The sequence below is a fragment of the Haliotis rufescens genome, unplaced genomic scaffold (assembly GCF_023055435.1).
Source record: "Haliotis rufescens isolate VD_foot unplaced genomic scaffold, xgHalRufe1.0.p SCAF_3, whole genome shotgun sequence".
Taxonomy (NCBI): Eukaryota; Metazoa; Mollusca; class Gastropoda; order Lepetellida; family Haliotidae; genus Haliotis; species Haliotis rufescens.
In genome coordinates, this window is record NW_025964001.1 from 58,770,999 (window position 1) to 58,791,420 (window position 20,422).

The 20,422-nt window shown below is 40.5% G+C and overlaps 1 protein-coding gene across 1 annotated transcript; it reads right to left on the minus strand.

The window, feature by feature from the left end:
• Positions 1-18,044: 18,044 nt before the first annotated feature.
• Positions 18,045-18,548, minus strand: LOC125384408 (S-antigen protein-like). The gene has a single exon (XM_048403463.1). The coding sequence runs from the start codon at positions 18,546-18,548 to the stop codon at positions 18,045-18,047; it is 504 nt and encodes a 167-aa protein (XP_048259420.1).
• Between the last annotated feature and the right edge of the window lie 1,874 nt (positions 18,549-20,422).

Consider the following 20,422-nt stretch of genomic DNA (forward strand, 5'->3'; position numbering starts at 1 on the left):
TAGGCAGGTCAAGCAGATCAATTTGTCTGGAGGCTTGTTGGTTGGTTGGTTGGTTGGTTGGTTTGTTGTTTAACGCCGCACTCAGCAATATTCCACCTATGTGACAACGGTCTGTATATAATGGAGTCTTGGCCAGACAATCCAGTGGTTGATATCATGAGCATGGATCTGCGCTATTGGGAGACGATGACATGCATCAACCAAGCCAGCGAGCCTGACCACCCGATCCCGTTAGTCGCCTTTTAAGACAAGCATAGTTACCTCTTACGGCAAGCTTGGGTTGCTGAAGACCTATTCTACCCCGGATCTTCACGGGTCTTGTCTGGAGGGATTGTTGAAGCAACTTAGTGTTATGTGACATTCAATCACAACTCGACCTCGGACATGACTATTCATTTGTTTTTGTTTGTTTGTTTGTTTGGGGGGACACCGGGAAATGTGCTTCACACATTGTTCCCATGTGGGGAATCGAACCCGGGTCTTCGGCGTGACGAGCCAACGCTTTAATCACAAGGCTACCCCACCGCTCCTTGTTGTTAAGACCGCACGCACCAATATTGCAGCTATATGACGGCGGCCTGAATATATAATCAAGTCTGGACATTCCAGTGATTGTGAACAACGATGCTCGCCCTTGAGGAACGAATACATCAATCAAGCCGGAATCGCACGTGATGCCATGTCTCCACTCACATCAACAACGCTCTAAAGTAACGTATGTGATTTCAGTTTGTTTGTTTGTTTGTTGTTTAACGCCGCACTCCAGCTATCCGGCGGTCTGTAAATAATCGAGTCCGGACCAGACAACACAGTGATTGACATCGTGAGCATGGATCCACGCACTTGGGATAAGATGACATGCATCAACCAAGTCAGCGAGCCTGACCACCTGATCCTTACGACAAACATAGTCGCCTCTTACAACAAGCATGGGACTTCTTCAAATCCTGATGTTTATATTAGAGCATAGACCAGGAAATGGGAGGCCAAGTATTCATAGGGGTTGTATGTGGCTTCGCAATGTTGATTCAATGTGACGTGCCGTTATTCTCCTTTAAAGATAGTATCAGTGTAATGCGCCAACGACCGTTGTTGCTTTGGCCTCGCCCACACTGATCATAAGGTCTTGCTGTACTGTTCAAGCTTGTACTGGGGATATAGATCGCTCATTAAAACGTCATATGAGAAGGGCTAAAGTGGTTCCCGGGTGGTAGAATGCAAATAAAAAAGGACAAATTGCAGATGCTAACTATACTGTATTTCAAACCAGGATACGTGGGCGACAATCACAGATACCCCATTGGAAGCATTCTGTTAACTTTAAAACTTGTGTTGTGTATCCTTGTGTTGTGTATGGCCCGTCTTATACCAGATACATTATTGTTAAGTGGACCTAATCTGTATTCATTTAATAATTGCATAGCGGTAAAAGGAAATACAACTTCGGGAATTTGAGGTAATTCAACATTAGAATAGATTTTAATTTTAATTTAAAGCGCTTTGACGTAACAAAAATTGCATGGCTTCAATATTAATTATTTATATTACTGACTGGTTCTGATGGTTAGAAAATACATAGTTTCTTCGAAAAGAAGTGATAAAATAACTCTCCGTAGATATATAGTTTATTTAACATTTTGAATATATAGAACGGTTTCGACTTTAACCAACATGACATCTCCCATTATAGGAGTGTGTGAGTGAGTTGGGTTTAACGCCGCTTTTAACAGTATTCCAGTTATATCGCGGCGTGTCAGCTTGATGTGGGAGGAAAGCCCGAAGTGATGCAGGTCTCAGACGTTAACCACTTCGGTGAAACCCACGAGCACGGGTATGGTGCTGACAAACCTAGAAATATAATTTGGGCGAACCGGGGTTCGAACCCACAATCATAGGTGCCCGAGGGACGCAACTCTGCAGAGCGTATCGCAGCGCCTTAGACGACTTGGCCACCCGTGCCCCCCATCAATGATTATTGATGACTACTTTCTTTAGTCTCTAATGATGCGTCGTTTCGGCATTTGACCTTACCGACATGTTTCGATATGATATTGTAAAACAATTGAAACAAACAGATTGATAGAAAACAGCTGTGCGATTGAGCAGAGGTTAGCTTGCGTTATGTGACGTGACTTCCATTGACTCGGAAAAAGCGTACGGCTTTGAAGCGGGGTATAAGGGATTTATTCTGCCTTTCAGAAATCCACGTGCAACCTGACATGCTCGTGGCGGGGTATAAGATATGTATAACCCCGTTGAGAAGGTTATTTCCCTCCAAAGCGGGATACACAGTATTTTATCAAGATCACGTGGACCAATCAGATCTCGGAAAGACACTGAAATATGTCTGAATACCGACGTTTTTGCGCTGACGACGAGTTGGCCTTGCGCGACACATCTTCCCGAGGCAAGGGCTTTAACTGACTATAAAAGTCCAGTTCCCACCCTTGAGAACTAGGCTGGAATTTCGGAATAGAATTTTGGCTGGATTAACGAGTCTATGCATAGTTCAATCAAAACTGCGTAAGGTACTACATAGATTTAAACGTACAGATTTCGGTCGACTGTGGTATTTACAAAGCATGAGTACCGCAAGCTTGGCGTCGACAGATATTTTGCAAATCTTTTCATGTTTTTAATCAAGGTGCTCAAGTGATCTGATGCACTTCGTGGGGTAAAACCCGTTTTATTACAATATAGATCTTGATTATCGATCAGATCATTAAGACTGGGCGCGGCCATTTTGTTTGAAGCAAATGATATGAGTGATGGAATCTGATTGGTCAATAGGAGGGACATAAGTCGCCATAGCCACTGATGGTGCTACGATCGAGCCTGGAAATTCCAGCCTAATTCGACAAGGGTGGAAACTGTACTTTTAAAGTAATTCAACGTCCTTGCCTCGGAAAGATGTGCATGACATGACATGACGCTCATTTTAGTGAAACAGTGGTTAGTGCATGCCTTACTTCAATGCATATGTTATGAAATAGATTTCTTCACGCTGATAAATTGTTGTGACCAAGTGCTTGTGTAGCAATTAGGGAACTGATAATGTTTCAATACGTATAAAGTTATCGACAACAATCGTCATATGCATCGATAGGTAGGTTATTGATTGATCAATGTATTCACTCGCATGTCGTTGCATGACGGGGCTTGTTGAGTTTGAGGTCTCTAATGGAATTAGAAACCAGATTCTAATGTTATTTTGACAAATGAGATACATACATACACGATTGTGACGTCATATATAGGAATATGGAGACAAATCACATCCTAGTGTTTCAAATATGCAACAAAAACAATAAATACGCTATTGAAATTAATGCATATAATATAAATATCAGATAATACTATTGCATATATTATAAGGGCCGGACCATTTGTTTTGTAGGGAGGGGGGCTGAGAAAGGGGTGGCGGTTTTATGTGTGTAAAATTCTGCTTGAAAAAAAACTCAGCCTCAATAAAAAGTCTGACCACAATATGGCCATCCTCATCAATACAGAATATTTCGTGAGCAAAGCCATAATCTTTGACAGAGAGACAGTATGCGTGTACCCCTTATTTGTCAATAATCATTTCAAATCTTCCATTTTAACTGCCCATAACAGTTGTTGACTGCGATGGAAAATGACCATTTAGTATCATATACCCTTACTTGGAAACTGACGAGCATAAGAAACATTTCCAATCAACATTGTTTGTTCCTAAAACAGATCAGGAAGATACATGTATGGTCAAAAGACATGAATTGACAACATCATTCCAAGTTACTCCATGAGAATCAAGTTGGTCTAAAATGTACCCTATAGTTTGAGATGCATCAGTTGTGATGACGAAGGATTTGTTTGGTCAGGGTATGCAAGGATGGGGGCTATTTAAGGGCTTGCTTTAGCTTTTCGAATGCCTGTTGGAAATTGTTGGACCATTTGAAAGAAGACTTTTTCAGAAGATTGTATAGAGGGGAGGCAATGCCAGAAAGATTTGCTCCAAACTTGTGATAATACCAGACCTGATCTAAGAAATGACACTCGTCATGGACATTTTTAGAGGGTGGGATCTGTGTGACTGAATCTATTTATTGAGTAAATCAACATGAATGCCACCTGCTGCTTAAGATATGCCCTAAGTAGAAAATCTACGCTTGCTTAGTTATAGGCTGAGTCCTATACTTGACTGCCTTGAGGTGACTCAAATGTTCCCAAAAAGTTTCAGTCATCTACATATATTAGTACGTAACGCCAATTCATTTCTTTATTGCCTCTGAAATAAATTGCTTGCAGAAATGCCATAGGGTCATTTATGGGGCCAAAAGGGAGGCGATTCGATCCAAAAACACCATCGGGTGTAATTTAGGCCGACATGTGTTTTGCATCTGGATGGAGTTGTATTTGCCAAAAGCCACTAGCACAATCAAGCACACTAAAAAATATTGGCAGAGGTGGTAGAGGGGAAAATATAGGGTTGGTAACTGCATTGAGGCGTCTGTAATCTACGGCAAAGCGGTAAGAGCTATCACGTTTTTTAACCATGACAATGGGAGAGTGCCATTCAGAAGAACTGGGCTTAATGATATTGGCTTCAAACATTTCTTGCACCTGCTGGGAACATTCTTTCCTAATGGGTTCGTTTTGCCAATAAAAAGGGAGTCTAATGGGTATGGTGTCACCTGTTTCTATCTTGTGGTGATGTAAGTGAGTGTGTCCTAATTCTGACCAATCTGAGGCAAAAACTGATCTTTCTGACTGGAGAACTTGGAATTTCAATATTTTTAAAGATGCTTTTAGGGACAAAATCTCCACGACATTCAGGGGTATTGTTATGGTGCAAGGCTAGTTGTGGTCTCAGCCAAGTCTGCCACCTCACCATGATGTCCACAAAGAAGTAGCGCCCGTTTCCCGTCCATCCAGTGTGCCTATAACGGACCATCAGCCCGGTGACTGTCATTCGGCTACAGCCCAAACTCCTTGTAACATGGTCCTGCGTTGCTTCTTGATGTATCATACCAATGGCTTGTTCTTTCAGTACCGTTAATCTCAGCATGGTCTTTGTTACTATCTAACGGTTTGGGTGTGAATGAACTGTACACTGTTCCTTGTATATCCATATCCTTTTATATCAGGTGCAGCAACAGTTTAAACACTGACACTTGTGCATACCCAATCAAATCAAACCCCTGGGTAAAATACCCAAATAACCCAAAGCTTATCTATAGGTCTGCATGATTAGTCGCGAGCGTCAATATGAAACAAAATGTGTGTCTCAGATTATAGCAAACCAATAATTAATGGTCGAAAGAAAATATGCAGAAAACATCCAAGCCGTAGAAACTATATGTTATCATCTGAAACGTTTTATTAGGGCTAATGTTATTGGTGTAATGAACGTGTATACAGCACAATGACTCATTCTTTACCTTGGATCAGCACATTACATAACACATGTATCATTTAACACAAATAAGAGCTTACCTTAGCAAGATATACATCAACAGTGTACTGAGTACATTATTGTCATAATTAAACAATCCGGTACGATGTTATCAAAAAACTATCCAAATATATTGATATTTTTTCTTCAATTCCTTGTATTCCACGTCTCAAGAAACAATTTTCATCCGAATCGATATATATTTAAATAAAACTTTAATATGTTTGTATCATATTATTTATAGCAGGAAATGTCAAAGGAGAGAAATCTCGTTCCACGTCTCGAACAGAAAACTCGTCTATTGTTCATTATAATTAAAGCAATACACAGCTGAAATCCCATAGATAGTGAATATCAGGGTTAGAATAGATCTTCAGCAACCCATGCTTGCCCTAAAAGGCGACAATGCTTGTCGTAAGAGGCTACTAACGGGATCGGGTGGTCAGGCTCGCTGACTTGGTTGATGCATGTCATCGTCTCTCAATTGCGTGGATCCATGCTCATGATGTCAATCACTGGACTCAATTATTTACAGACCATTGTCATATATATATTTCTGAAGGCAGCGTTAAAGAACCATGAAGCAAACTGAAATCCCACACGTTACTTTAGAGCATTGGTGACGTTACTGGAGACTTCTGACTTCTAATTCTATATATTCTAATTTATATCATAAACATGGCAGCTGTGTTTATGAATCACTATAAAATTCTGATGATACCGAGTTAAAGTATTGAATAAATGGCACCAATATCATTTTGGGTCACTGATGCGTGAGGTAAAGTTGGAATTAATTTCGACTTGAAAAATATGGTTGATGATAATTACAAAGAAAAAATCGATAGCATTTGAAAGAGGGAAATATTTCACCACTTGGTCGTAATGGGTTCTTAAATCTTTAATCTATATTAAAATCCATTCATATTGTTTTCATTTCATTTACATATTGCCTTTTAGGTGCAGTGAAATCGTTTTTTTCTGCAGATAATGGAGACTGATTTTTCTCCAGTGTTGACGTTTTACATACAATATCTGCAATATATACCAGCACCTTCACAGTAACATTCTAAATTATTTTAGAAGAAATGTTTCAAATATGTGGATGGCTAAACCTGAAACTTAAACGTAATAAATTGTATGCACTGAAATTAATTTCCCCAATAGACAGATTTACTGCCGCCCAGCAAACTAGTTTCTATGCAAATTAGATACCTTCCTACGTAATGTAGTAGAAAGTTAAGCACTATATTTGCAACATCACATTAAATATAGGATTATAACAAAATAATAGGATTGTAAATGCATTTGGAAAGATACAGTACTGGCTTGGAGCAATCTTATATTAAAGTGTACGAAACAAACAACCTCTAAGACTCTTTATACATATACATGAACTCAGTAAAATGTTTAATGTTCAAGTGAATCAATCTTTATATAGTATATAGATAGGGATGAAGCAGGAATACATGGTATACATAACCTGTTATTTTGAGAATTCAAGAACTACCCTCTCAATGCACAGATAGTACACACCTACAATCAGTTTAGACTGATTTCATAACATACGACCAGGCTTATCTCCATAAAAGAGAGGGCGGTCGGGTAGCCTAGTGGTTAAAGCATTCGCTCGTCACGCTGAAGACCCGGGTTCGATTCCCGACATGGGTACAATGTGTGAAGCCCATTTCTGGTGTCCCCCGCCGTGATATTGCTGGAATATTGCTTAAAGCGGCGTAAAACAAACTCACTCACTCACAAGTTTTATGGCAGACATGCGGAGGACATTTCCAAATTTGACGTATCATTGACAAAAAGTACGTCCGATGCAATTCTCTATTTTGACTTGTACCATATGTATCCGTGTTTTTTCAGGTGACAATTGACTTGCCTTTGCATGTGTTTGTGACGGGTGCCACCGTTGGGGCAGGATACATTCACCTTTTCGTGAACATCTGGTATCTCCTTTTTGATAGTGATTCATAAACACATGATATAATCGGAATCGTACAATCGACTCTGTTTTATGGAGAAATTTCTATTGGATATGGAAAGGGTTTTGTCGCTATATTTACCCCAAAGAATGCCACTACACATGTTATAAGTATAGTCGTTAAAGGTCATCACTTACAATATTGAATGTTACAAAAGCAGTAGCTAATTACGAATGTGACAATAACTTTGTAAACGTTTGGTGCAGTTGTCATGCATTATTTCAAAAGTTTGAAAAAAATTCGTCTGTCACATCCTTCAAGAAATATGTTAGCATTTGTGCCTGTATGCCACTCAAAAGAAGTTAAAGAACACCCGATCTTTTTCAGTCAAACATATATTTATTTCAGTATTCATGGTCTTCCTATATATGTACATGAGCAATCGCTGGCCCAAATGAAGGGGGACACAAGTGGGGCCCATGGGGATGCCTACTTTTTGCCTACATGTCTTACCCCCAAATTGTACATAGATGTTATCAATGAGGAGTCCAGCATTTCCAATATTGTTTTCTCAGTAAACTTCAGATGGCATTTGCTTCTATTTTTGACAAATTGGCCTAGACTTCTGAAGATAGATATGTAACTATATCTATGGTCACCATGTTTTGATCTGATATCGTTCAATAACCATCAAATAGCCAATTCCTTTTTCGTTGATTGACTCCCCTGAGCTAGAAATAAAGGAGACCAGTGAGACTGCCTCGTCGGTTTCAAATTTAGATCTATGCATTAAGATTCAGAGTAACAAAAAGCTTACCACAAGACTGTACAAGGGATCAACTTTCCCTCTATGTCGGGCAATAATCCAGCGGCTCAGTCTTTGGTGTCCACATTTCACAACTTTTCAGTTACAACCGAGTACTCTTTTTCTACCAAGATTTCAAAGAACGTCATATGACTCTTGTTCAAAAGTTGTTTGATCAGCTTTCAAGACTTCAGTAAAGCGTTCAGAAGATTTTGAAAGTGGCAAAAATTATGTCCGATGCAAAAATTCCTTATTTTGACTTGAATCATATATTCTGGTATTTGTTTTAGGTAATCAATTCACTTGCCTTTGCATGTGTGTGTGTGTGTGTGTGTGTGTGTGTGTGTGTGTGTGTGTGTGTGTGTGTGTGTGTCGGGAGCCACCTATGAGACAGGATATCATCACTATTTCATTATGATACAGTCGGCATCATACTATGATTTATTACTCGCCCGTGAAGAGATCACCCGTTATTAAACATACAGCTGTATTACACATTGTGTAATACCAAAACGCGTGCTTATGTACTCTCGGAACACGTTTCACGAACAAATATTGAAAGCTCTCAACATCCCTTGGCTTATTCAACGACATTGTGTGTGGAGTTGATAGATCACTGAGAGGAGCTTATGCACACTCGATGACTCCAGCAACCGTGTTGCTAGGCTGACGTCACATGGCATTGTTTCGCTGATAGATCTTGCAACAAAATTCCACAAATTACGTCATCGGGTATTGTGACGTGATTGTAAACTTGGAGGTGCAAGGCCCGTTCCACAAGGCGATCGTACTGTACCGCAACGACAGTCGTTAGTCTAAGTTAAAGTATGTGAGTTGCGATAGTCTTAGCCCTACGATAATTTTGTGAATTCTAAAGGTGGACCGTTGTATGCTAGTAAATTCATACGTTTAAACTTTTGACGTGTTTGAAGTATTATTCTGTTAAACTCAATTGGACTATGCCGTGGATCGTGTAGGTGTCAGCCTATTTACACTCAACAGTATAATTAAAAAAAGTTATAAATGGCAAGTAATAAATAAAATACTTTTATTTATTTTTTATGAAACTCATGAATAGTTGGGGTATCTGACACGCTTTCGCTCGTCAGATACCACAACCATTCACTCGTTTCATAAAATTGGTATTACACGGGAGCTCGTTTAGTATTCTATATATCCGATATCAACCAGGGTCTAGATGGCTTGACGTTTCTGATCAAAGGGCGAAAAATCGTAGATAGGGCTGGTGGAAATGGTTGATGCATGTCATCGTATCCGAAATGGGTGGATCGATGCTCATGGTGTCCATCACTGGATTGTCTGGTCCAGACTCGATTAGTTACAGACCGCATGCATACATGTTACATAAAAATGAGGGGAGGGTCAGTAAATTAGGATACAGCCCTAAGACATGGTAGGTCTGAGATTAATGTCATGTTACAGGGAACGGAATATTAAATTAGAGTTTGTCCATTGCATGAAATGCTTCTCTTCATCTCCAAAGGAACAACGTTTCAAAGATCGGCGCCACATCCGACGCTTCTGACTATAAACAGGGCAAATCCAGGATCCCACCCATCTTCCCGAGGCAAGGGAGTTAACTGACTTTAAAAGTCCAGTTTCCACCCATGCCGAACTAGGTTGAATTCCTGGGCTCGATCGTAGCGCCACCAGTGGCTATTACCAGTTATGTCCCTCCTTAGCCTCTCCGATGGACCAATCAGATTCCACCTCTCGTATCACTTGCCCAGTCAGGACGATCTGATCGATAATCAAGATCTATATTGTGATAAAACGGGTCTTACATCGCGAAATGCATCAAATCACGTGAGCACCTTGATTAAAAACATGAAAACATTTGGAAAATATCTGCTGACAACGAGTGGGCGGTGCACATGTTTTGCAAATCCTGCAATCGATCGAAATCTGCACGACAAACCGGATTTCGATTTCGGTGCGCGATTTTGATTGGACTATGCATAGACTCGTTAGTCAAGCCAAAACGTAACTCCATAATACCAGCCATGTTCGGCAAGGGTGGAAACTGGACTTTTATAGTCAGTTAACTCCCTTGCCTCGGGAAGATGGATCCCACCAAACGGTCAGCCGAGTGTATGACAGACACCCACCCGGGTGGCCATGTTGGCTGTACACATGTACCCTCCACAGCAGAGGTTACCGCCTCATAACAGTGTCAACTCTGTCTGTTCGGGTAGGTCATTCACATATTCTTCACGACCTCAAAACGCTCAGGCCATGGTACTTTACAGCAAAACCATCATCACCATTGCAACCCTGACTGTCTGTCTTGGATCAATTGAGGGGGCACGGGTGGCCCAGTCGTCTAAGGCGCTGTGATTCACTGTGCAGAGTTGCGTCCCTTGGGCACGCCAGAAACCTATGATTGTGGGTTCGAATCCCGGTTCGCCCCGATTATGTTTCTAGGTTTGTCAGCACCATACCCGTGCTCGTGGGTTTCACCGAAGTGGTAAACGTCTGAGACCTGTATCACTTCGGGCTTTCCTCCCACATTAAGCTGTCACGCCGCGATATAACTGGAATACTGTTAAAAGCTGCGTTAAACCCAACTCACTCACTCACTTGGATCAATTGTGTCAAGGAGTCTTTGATCGTGGATGTTTATTTCCACAACATATTAGATTCTTTGCAAACCCAATCACTTTAATATTCCCTCACCACGACGCATCTACCTGACTGTATTCACTCGTAAAGCCCCTGATTCCATTCCCTTCACTACGTGTGCCATGCTTGGTAAAGCCCTACCGTAATAAGGATGGAACATAAAAAGCGGCATAAAAAAAACCCCACTCAAGCGTAAGCAAATGTGAAACTCACTCCGACTGACGATGCCGACTATTGTGACCTCCATGGGTCAAGGTCATAGACAGCCTGTCTCGACTTGGCCTCTAAAGCACCCCCGACCATACCTACAGACCTATCCGATCACCCTTGGTGCGCTACCCAGGTAGATCGCACGTTTCCTCCGAGGATTCCTGCAGCGCCGTACGAAGCTTGCTGTAACACGTTAGTCAGGAACACCGTCCTGATTGGCCGCTGACCTTTAAAGCCGATCCTAACTGCAATGAGACATAGGCACAAGGTGATTACTTGCAATTTGTCTGCGAAGCTGTAAGGTATCATGTTGCCTACACTCGGCTTCTGTGCGCGACATTCAATTCTTAAAACAATCACATTCACTTGATTTCCTGTTCTACCGACTGCTGAATTTGACAAGTTTTGCTGGCTAAATACGTCTGGGAATAAAAACGGTTTCCTAAAAATTGGCTTATTTGGAACGTTTTCGATGTGTTGTCACGAATAGACTGCTGACGCTGCTTACAGCAGTAATCATCCGGTCACTCACTTCTTTTGTTTGCTGTTAGAGGAATCGACAAAATGGTGCTTTTTGGACGATCAACTCTTCGTACATTATGAAAGATCACGATGCTATATTGTAGACTGGGATTGATTTAATATGACTGACATACCTAAGAATATCATATTCCAACTGTTTTCTTTCCAAAACACATTGGACCCGTATAGATCCGGGGTAGAATAGGTCTTCAGCAACCCATGCTTTTCGTAAAAGGCAAGCCGTCTCCGTGGTCTTGTGGCAGAGCGTCCGCCCGGAGAGGGGAAGGTACGGGGTTCGATACCCGGCCGTGTCATACCAAAAGACGTTAAAAGATGGTACTTGTTGTTACCCTGTCTGGCGCTCGGCATTAAGGGGCTAAAACAAGGACTGGTCGGCACGGAGTCAGTATACTGTGTCTGAGTGGGGTATTCATGTTAAACTGCGGCATGGTATCCCAGTGAGCTAGCACTATAAATCGGCATCAGTCCGGACTAGTACAAGCAGCCACACACACACACACACACACACACACACACAAGTGCATGCACGTCGCTATATAAGTGCAATAATCTTTGACGCGACTTTAAACCCAATTTCACCTCACCTCACCTCACCGTAAAAGGCGACTATGCTTGTTGTAAGAGGCGACTAACGGGATCGGGTGGTCAGGCTCGCGGACTTCTTTGATGCATGTCATCGTATCCAAAACAATTATTTTTAAGAAATGAATTTGCAACTACATGGCCCTGTTGTAAAATTGTTCAGGAAAAACCGATTGATTTTCAAAGATAAATTGTCTAATGTATCATCAACAGTAACAGAACACAATTGCTTGTATTACGTAAAAAAATACATTTATATTTTTCTAAATGTTTTAAAGTAAATTATACTTTAAAAAAATATAACAATGTAGATTGTCTGAAAAACTATTTTTTTAGTGCTGACTAAGCGCCAGTACAGTTCCTTTTTTGGATACAATATCGAGAGATATAATTTCTTTTATCCCCAGTTACAATACACATGTACAGTTATAAACATATATACAACATGTGAACGGTTTATATGAAATATACTAGGCTTCAAATTAAACTGCGCATATCAACATCATATACGTAGATTCTTTTGGTGCCTAGTAACGTATATGTTCCTATAACATGATGTCATAACATCGGTCTGCGAAACGGTTCCAAGCGAAACCATGGGAATGTCTCAACGTGGAGCTACCTACAATATATTAGGCTGAACAAGTTGGTTTTTTGTGTGTGTGTTTGTTGTTTAACGCCGCAGTCTGCAATATTCCACCTATATGACGGTGGTCTTTAAATAATCGAGTCTGCACCAGACAATCCAGTGATAAACGTCATACGCATCGAGCCGCGCAATTGGGATACGATGACATGCATCAACCAATTCAGCGAGCCTGACCACCCGATCCCGTTAGTCGCATCTTACGGCAAGCATAGACCCCTGTTACGGCAAGCATGGGTTGCTGAAGACCTATTCAACCCCGGATCTGCACGGGTCGGCTGAACAAGCAACATGCTGGCAGTAACAGCCGGAAAACCACGCGACATCGTAAAGAGATTACGCAAAACCCATGACTCCAAGCTGACACCACCTTTAACCCCGAACTTTAAGTAAGGCCAACAGGTGGGCCTCTTTCTCTGCATCTGTTAGTGAGTTCATGGTGTTCATATCACAATCAATATTACAGCCGTGTCACAACGGAAAATAATCGAGTCTGGACCTGAAAAACTGATGGTTGAAAGCAAGAGCAACGAACAACGCCGAGGGGGCACGATGACACACAAACAGCCAGGTTACTCATCGTAGACTCATTAGTAGGTCTTATGCTACCCTGGAATCCTAATAGGCAGCAACGTCTAAGGGGCCTTAGAAAGAGGACACGAGATAGAACGATGTCTCGGTCTGCCTTAGGGTGAGTGAGTGAGTGTGTGAGTGAGTGAGTGAGTGAGTGAGTGAGTGTGGTTTTACGCCCCTTTTAGCAATATTCCAGCAACATCACGGCAGGGGACACCAGAAATGGGCTTCACACATTGTACCCATTTGGGGAATCGAACCCGGGTCTTCAGCGTGACGAGCGAACGCTTTAACCATTAAGCTACCCCCACCGCCCCATCTGCCTTAGAGCAAGTCGCATGTATTCAACATACCATATATCAAGTGTGCACTTCGCGCAACATATCCTCGGTGTTCCTGGGTATAATATCTCCATTCTATCAGGATAAAACCCCTGAACAAATTCTGTCTTAACTTCGCTTAAGAGTCCGATTCGAATAGCACGACGCTAAAAATAGTCGTCCAATCAAATTACTATCACGAGCGAGAGAAATCCTGTGCTAGGTAGCAGATGAGATGATGGAGGAGCGAAACCAAGAACTGGTGGCGAATGGGTCCAGAGTATTTAACATAACAGAATGGAGATCAAATCCACTAGATAATCAAGCATGACGCTACCTTTCACTTCCCACGCAAGACCGGATGTACAGCTTGTATTGGTTGGAATACATTATCGGTAAATAATTGCAGTACACGTGATCTAAATGACAACATCCATCAGACCAGAATATGTACTCGTTCGCTAATAAAACGAGGTGATCCAATCAGTCAATGTTTATTTCAGAAATACTGAAAGGCCATAGGCCTATAGTACATATCTTTGCGAAGAGAGCAACCCATGCTTGTCGTAAAAGGCGACTACGCTTGTCGTAAGAGGCGACTAACGGGATCGGGTGGTCAGGCTCGCTGACTTCGGTGATGCATGTCATCGTATCCTAATTGCGTGGATCGATCACTGGATTGTCTGGTTCAGACTCGATTATTAACAGATCGCTGTCATATAGCTGGAATATTGCTGAGTGCGGCGTTAAACAACCAACAAACAAACCCTCAGTTTGTAATAGTGGGTGGACATATTGATTTCTACTTGTTAAAGTCACATCCTCTTCTAAAATTCATTGCATGGATTTATAGAAGACATTAATTCGTTAAACTTAAATGTATTTGGAAATTGATACATTAATGGATGTAAATTCTGATAAAATGTACAAATGAGAACAAAATGGTACTCATCCTCTATTAGCTGTAAATTACATTCCATAATCTAATTTCCTTTGTGATTTTGGAATATCTCCCCGTTTCAACATTTAATTCATGTGATGATCTAGAAAATGCAGTTCTATAGTTGTACAAGAGAGGTTTCAAAAGATATTCTGCTGTTATAAAATGTATATTGAACAAACTGAAGAACTGACATTTTGACGATAAAGCTAACATACAATACCACTTTTGTATGTACGTATCTTTGTGTACACAATTGAACAACATTTTGACAAACGAGATGGTACGAAAGCCTTTTAGGGCCATTTTTGAAAAAAATATCTTAAAATTTCAAGTTATAATCTTAAAATTTTAAGTTAATATCTTGAAAATTCAAGATCATTATCTTGAAATATCAGCTTTGTATGTATCTTGAAATTTCAACTTAGTATCTTGAAATTTCAACATAACATCTTGAAATTTCAAGAAAACAACAAATGGCCCTAAAAGGCTTCCGTAAGATGGTCATGATACACTTAGAATATTACTCAGTATCATTTTTTTTTTCTAAGGCATTTCTAACAAGTGGAGGCATGACAAAGTAGACACAATTTATGGACAATTTACCTCTATGATATACTATGATGGCATACTGAGGGGATTGCCTAAAAGTCGGGCCAAGAAAAGTCGGGCCGGGCCGGGCCAGCGGGTAATACTAAAAATGGATTGCAGAAAAATAAAACGAAACGTGCATATCTAGGCAGATCTCAATTGTCCAGAAACGTGTAGTTTTGCTCATTTAATTGAGTTTGAATCAAAAAGCATCTTCAGCAATGTAATAAACTGATAATTATAGCTACATACCGAGAGTTCATACCGAAAAGTCAGTGTCTTGACTGTGTCTTTTCTTTGATGAGAAGGTTTCTCACCGATCTTAGCGTGTAGGGGTGTGATGTCCTGGGCAGGAAATGACAGTGTTTTGACTACTCTTCTTTTACTAATTCACGTGTTTGGCATCCCTAATTAACCTTTACTAATTCATGTCAAACCAACACAGGATGTTTTCTGCAAGTGGATATTCGCGAATGTCATAGGGCTGACACGACACGTGTTAATAACTGTCAAAGCGCTTCTAAAATTAAAACACATACCTTACTTAATGTGTTTCCGAAAGGGGCGAAAGTGGTCTGTGCAACCCAAGGGGGGCGGTTAGGGGTTGCTTATATAGAATTTGGGAATTTTGAGATTTGGAATAGATGCCGATGGGGTTGGGGAGGAGAACTAAGGGAGCTCGGTATGGTGGATGTTTGTTTGTTTATGTGATTTTGATTTGGTAGATTATTGTGTTTTTAAATGCGTTTTATAAGGTCCGTTTTGATTGAGAATGATGGATGGAGACTTTTTGGTTTAGTTAGTGGTTTGCTGAGTACTTTTTTGATTTGGCTATTAGAGTTTAGATATATGTTATGCCATTTTTTGGTGATTTTTTGCTTGTTTACACTTTAAATTTCTGATTTTGAGATGACATACTTTACATCAATAGACTAGTATTATATCCAAAAGAGGATAGCACCAACATGTGGCAACACAGGAGAGCGCCAACAGTACCAGGAAAGTCTTCATATTGAGACTCGACACAGCACAACTTTTATACACTTCCAGTCCTACACCAGATGGCTCCTCATTACATCGCAGTAATTACTACTTGGAACTGTGTTATTCTTTGCATTGTCATCGAGATAAGTTTGCTGATTAAAACGTGATTAGGACTTTGGTGATTAAAGCGCCACGTTTCAATCGACGTGTAATTTTCTTATTTCATAACCTTATGTGCACCTGTGACATAAGAAATTAATTTTAAAAAATCCTTGTTGAAAATATTGTATACCAACGAGACATATTCTAAATTACATATCATGGATTTAAACAGATGGTGCTGTGAATGAATGGAGCTTGTGGGTGGCTCTTTCTGCTTATGGTCATTTAAAAAGGCATATTTCATTACATACTCGAAATAATTACTTCTAACATTTCAAAATCTGTCCTATTCTGAAGGCAAATTCACAAAATACCATACAGTGTACGACTGCCAAATCCCAAGTGCAAGTATGGCAGGGTAAGAAATTGGAAACTTGTGGTTTGTAAAGACTTACTGGAGAAGAAACAGGTTATTTTGAAGTTTGTAGAGGCAACGTAGACAATTTCGGCGGTTACAGTTTGTACAAAACCCCATCAGATGCAAGTTGACCTCATTCTATGATCAACAGAGTCGATCAAGTATCATTAGTGGTCAATATAAAAAAAAGTCGACGAAAGACATTCCTTAATCATAAGAAATCTCTGCTAAAAATTAAAAGCAGAGTCGATCCCGACCACATCATGAGCATGCGTTTATGAATCACTACAGTGATCATATCAGGTTTTCGAAAAGGCGTACGGGTCCGGCCACACCCTTTGCACACGTCACAAACACGTGCAAAGGCAAGTCAGATGTTTACTTGAATTGTATTGTGTAACTATGCGTCACATTTGGAAATGTCCTGATGTCTACCATAAAATCCTTTGAAAGCTTATCTGAGACCATGGATGTTGTAACCCTGATCAAAGAACTTTTAAGTCATATGGCGGTCTTTGAAATCTTCATAAAAATAGCATGCTCGATTGTTCCTCAAAAATTGTGATGCACAATTTTCGTAGATTTGTCTAAAGCCTTTGATTCTGTTAACAGAAATAAATTATGGTCATGTTTCAAAGCACATGTTCTTAGCAGTAAAATTGGAATGTTAATGTGCTGTATGTATCAGAATGTAAATCTATGTCAGAAGTGTTCACTCCGACTTGGCCCGGGCTGTCAAAATCAACTTAAACGTCACAGATGTATCATCAAATGGCTTCACATCTATAGATTAGTATTATATCCACCTAAATACCACTTTATAGTGTCTCAGATCGCTGTACTTAAAGAAAAGAAGGGGCTCAAAGTGAAGCCCTTTTCCCTCTACATTCTCAACATAGTCTCTATCAGAAGTGTTTGGCTTGTGTTGGGTCCGACTTGGCCCGGGCGGTCAAAATCTACTTTAAACACACAGATGTATCTTCAAATGTGTTTACGTCTATAGATTAGTGTCATATCTACCTATATACCACTTTATAATGTCACAGTATATCGCCTTTAAAGAAAACCGGTCCGTTAAAGTCAAGCACTTTGACTGTATTTTCTTAAGAAAATCTATGTCAGAAGTGTTCAGTCCGACTTGGCCCGGGCTGTCAAAATCAACTTTAAACCTCACAGATGTATCATCAAATGGATTCACATCTATAGATTAGTATTATATCCACCTAAATACAACTTTATAGTGTCTCAGATCGCTGTACTTAAAGAAAAGAAGGGGCTAAAAGTGAAGCCCTTTTCCCTCTACATTCTCAACATAGTCTCTATCAGAAGTGTTCCTTTTCTTGACCTTCGGGACCTTTGGGACCCTCGGGACCCTCGGAACCCCCGGGACCTCCAGGGCCTTCAATTTCTTGTCCTCCCGGGCCTTCTGTTGGTGGTGCTTGTCTGCGAGGTCGTGATTGTTCTTGACATTCTGGACCTCCGGGACCTCCAGGGCCTTCATTTTCTTGTCCTCCGGGGCCTTCCTTTTCTTGACCTTCGGGACCTCCGGGGCCTTCTGTTGGTGGTGCTTGTCTGCATGGTTGTGATTGTTCTTGACCTCCGGGACCTCCGGGGCCTCCTCTTTCTTGTCCTACGGGGCCTTCTCTTTCTTGACCTTCGCGACCTCCGGGGCCTTTTCTTTCCCGACTTTCTTGTCCTCCGAGGCTTTCATTTTCTTGACCTTCGGGACGTTCGGGACCATCCCGAAGAGGATAGCACCAACATGTGGCAACACAGGAGAGCGCCAACAGTACCAAGAAAGTCTTCTTATTGAGAGTGATGCTCATGTCTCGACACAGCACAACTTGTATACACTTCCAGTACTACACCAGATGGCTCCTCATCACATCGCAGTAATAACTACTTGGAACTGTGTTATTCTTTGCACTGTCATCGAGATGGGTTTGCTAATTAAAACGTGACTTACCAGTTAAAGATATGTATTGCTCATTGTATAGATATCCTTAACTGGATAAGACGGAACTGGACCTATGCTATGATTAGCATGTTAGTCTGCAGATAGGACTTCTTGTGATAAAGCGTCACGTTTCAATCGACGTGTAATTTTCTTATTACATAACCTAATGTGCACCTGTGACATAAGAAATTAATATTAAAAATCCTTGTTGAAAATATTGTATACAAACGAGACATATTCTAAATTACATTTTATGGATTTAAACAGATGGTGCTGTGAATGAATGGAGCTTGTGGGTGGCTCTTTCTGCTTATGGTCATTTAAAAAGGCATATTTCATTACATACTCGAAATAATTACTTCTAACATTTCAAAATCTGTCCTATTCTTAAGGCAAATTCACAAAATACCATACAGTGTACGACTGCCAATGCCCAAGTGCAAGTATGGCAGGGTAAGAAATTGGAAACTTGTGGTTTGTAAAGACTTACTGGAGAAGCAGGTTATTTTGAAGTTTGTAGAGGCAACGTAGACAATTTCGGCGGTTACAGTTTGTACAAAACCCCATCAGATGCAAACTGACCTCATTCTATGATCAACAGAGTCGATCAAGTATCATTAGTGGTCAATATAAAAAAAAAGTCGACAAAAGACATTCCTTAATCATAAGAAATCATGAGCATGTGTTTATGAATCACTACAGTGATCATATCAGGTTTTCGAAAAGGCGTACGGGTCCTGCCACACCCTTTGCACACGTCACAAACACGTGCAAAGGCAAGTCAGATGTTCACTTGAATTGGATTGTGTAACTAATGCGTCACATTTGGAAATGTCCTGATGTCTACCATAAAATCATGTGAAAGCTTATCTGAGACCATGAATGTTGTAACCGTAATACAGTAAAAGTGCTTGACTTTAACGGACCAGTGTTCTTTAAATGCGATACACTGTGGAATTATAAAGTGATGTAAAGGTAGATATAACACTAGTCTATAGATGTAAACACATTTGAAGATACATCTGTGTGTTTAAAGTAGATCTGGACCCCCCGGCCAAGTCGGACCCAACACAAGCCAAACACTTCTGATAGAGCCTATGTTGAGAATGTAGAGGGAAAAGGGCTTCACTTTGAGCCCCTTGTTTTCTATAAATACTGCGATCTGTGACATTATAAAGTGGTGTATAGGTAGATATAACACTAATCTATAGATGTAAACACATTTGAAGATACATCTGTGTGTTTAAAGTAGATTTTGACCGCCCGGGCCAAGTCGGATCCAACACAAGCCAAACACTTTTGATAGAAACTATGTTGAGACATATAAAGTGGTATTTAGGTGGATATAATACTAATCTATAGATGTGAATCCATTTGATGATACATCTGTGAGGTTTAAAGTTGATTTTGACAGCCCGGGCCAAGTCGGACTGAACACATCTGACATAGATTTTCTTAAGAAAATACAGTCAAAGTGCTTGACTTTAACGGACCGGTTTTCTTTAAATGCGATATACTGTGACATTATAAAGTTGTATATAGGTAGATATGACACTAATCTATAGATGTAAACACATTTGAAGATACATCTGTGTGTTAAAAGTAGATTTTGACCGCCCGGGCCAAGTCGGACCCAACACAAGCCAAACACTTCTGATAGAGACTATGTTGAGAATGTAGAGGGAAAAGGGCTTCACTTTGAGCCCCTTCTTTTCTTTAAGTACAGCGACCTGAGACCATATA

Excerpts from the sequence above, each read along its gene's own strand:
- LOC125384408 (XM_048403463.1), bottom strand. The coding sequence starts at position 18,548 with ATGAGCATCACTCTCAATAAGAAGACTTTCTTGGTACTGTTGGCGCTC.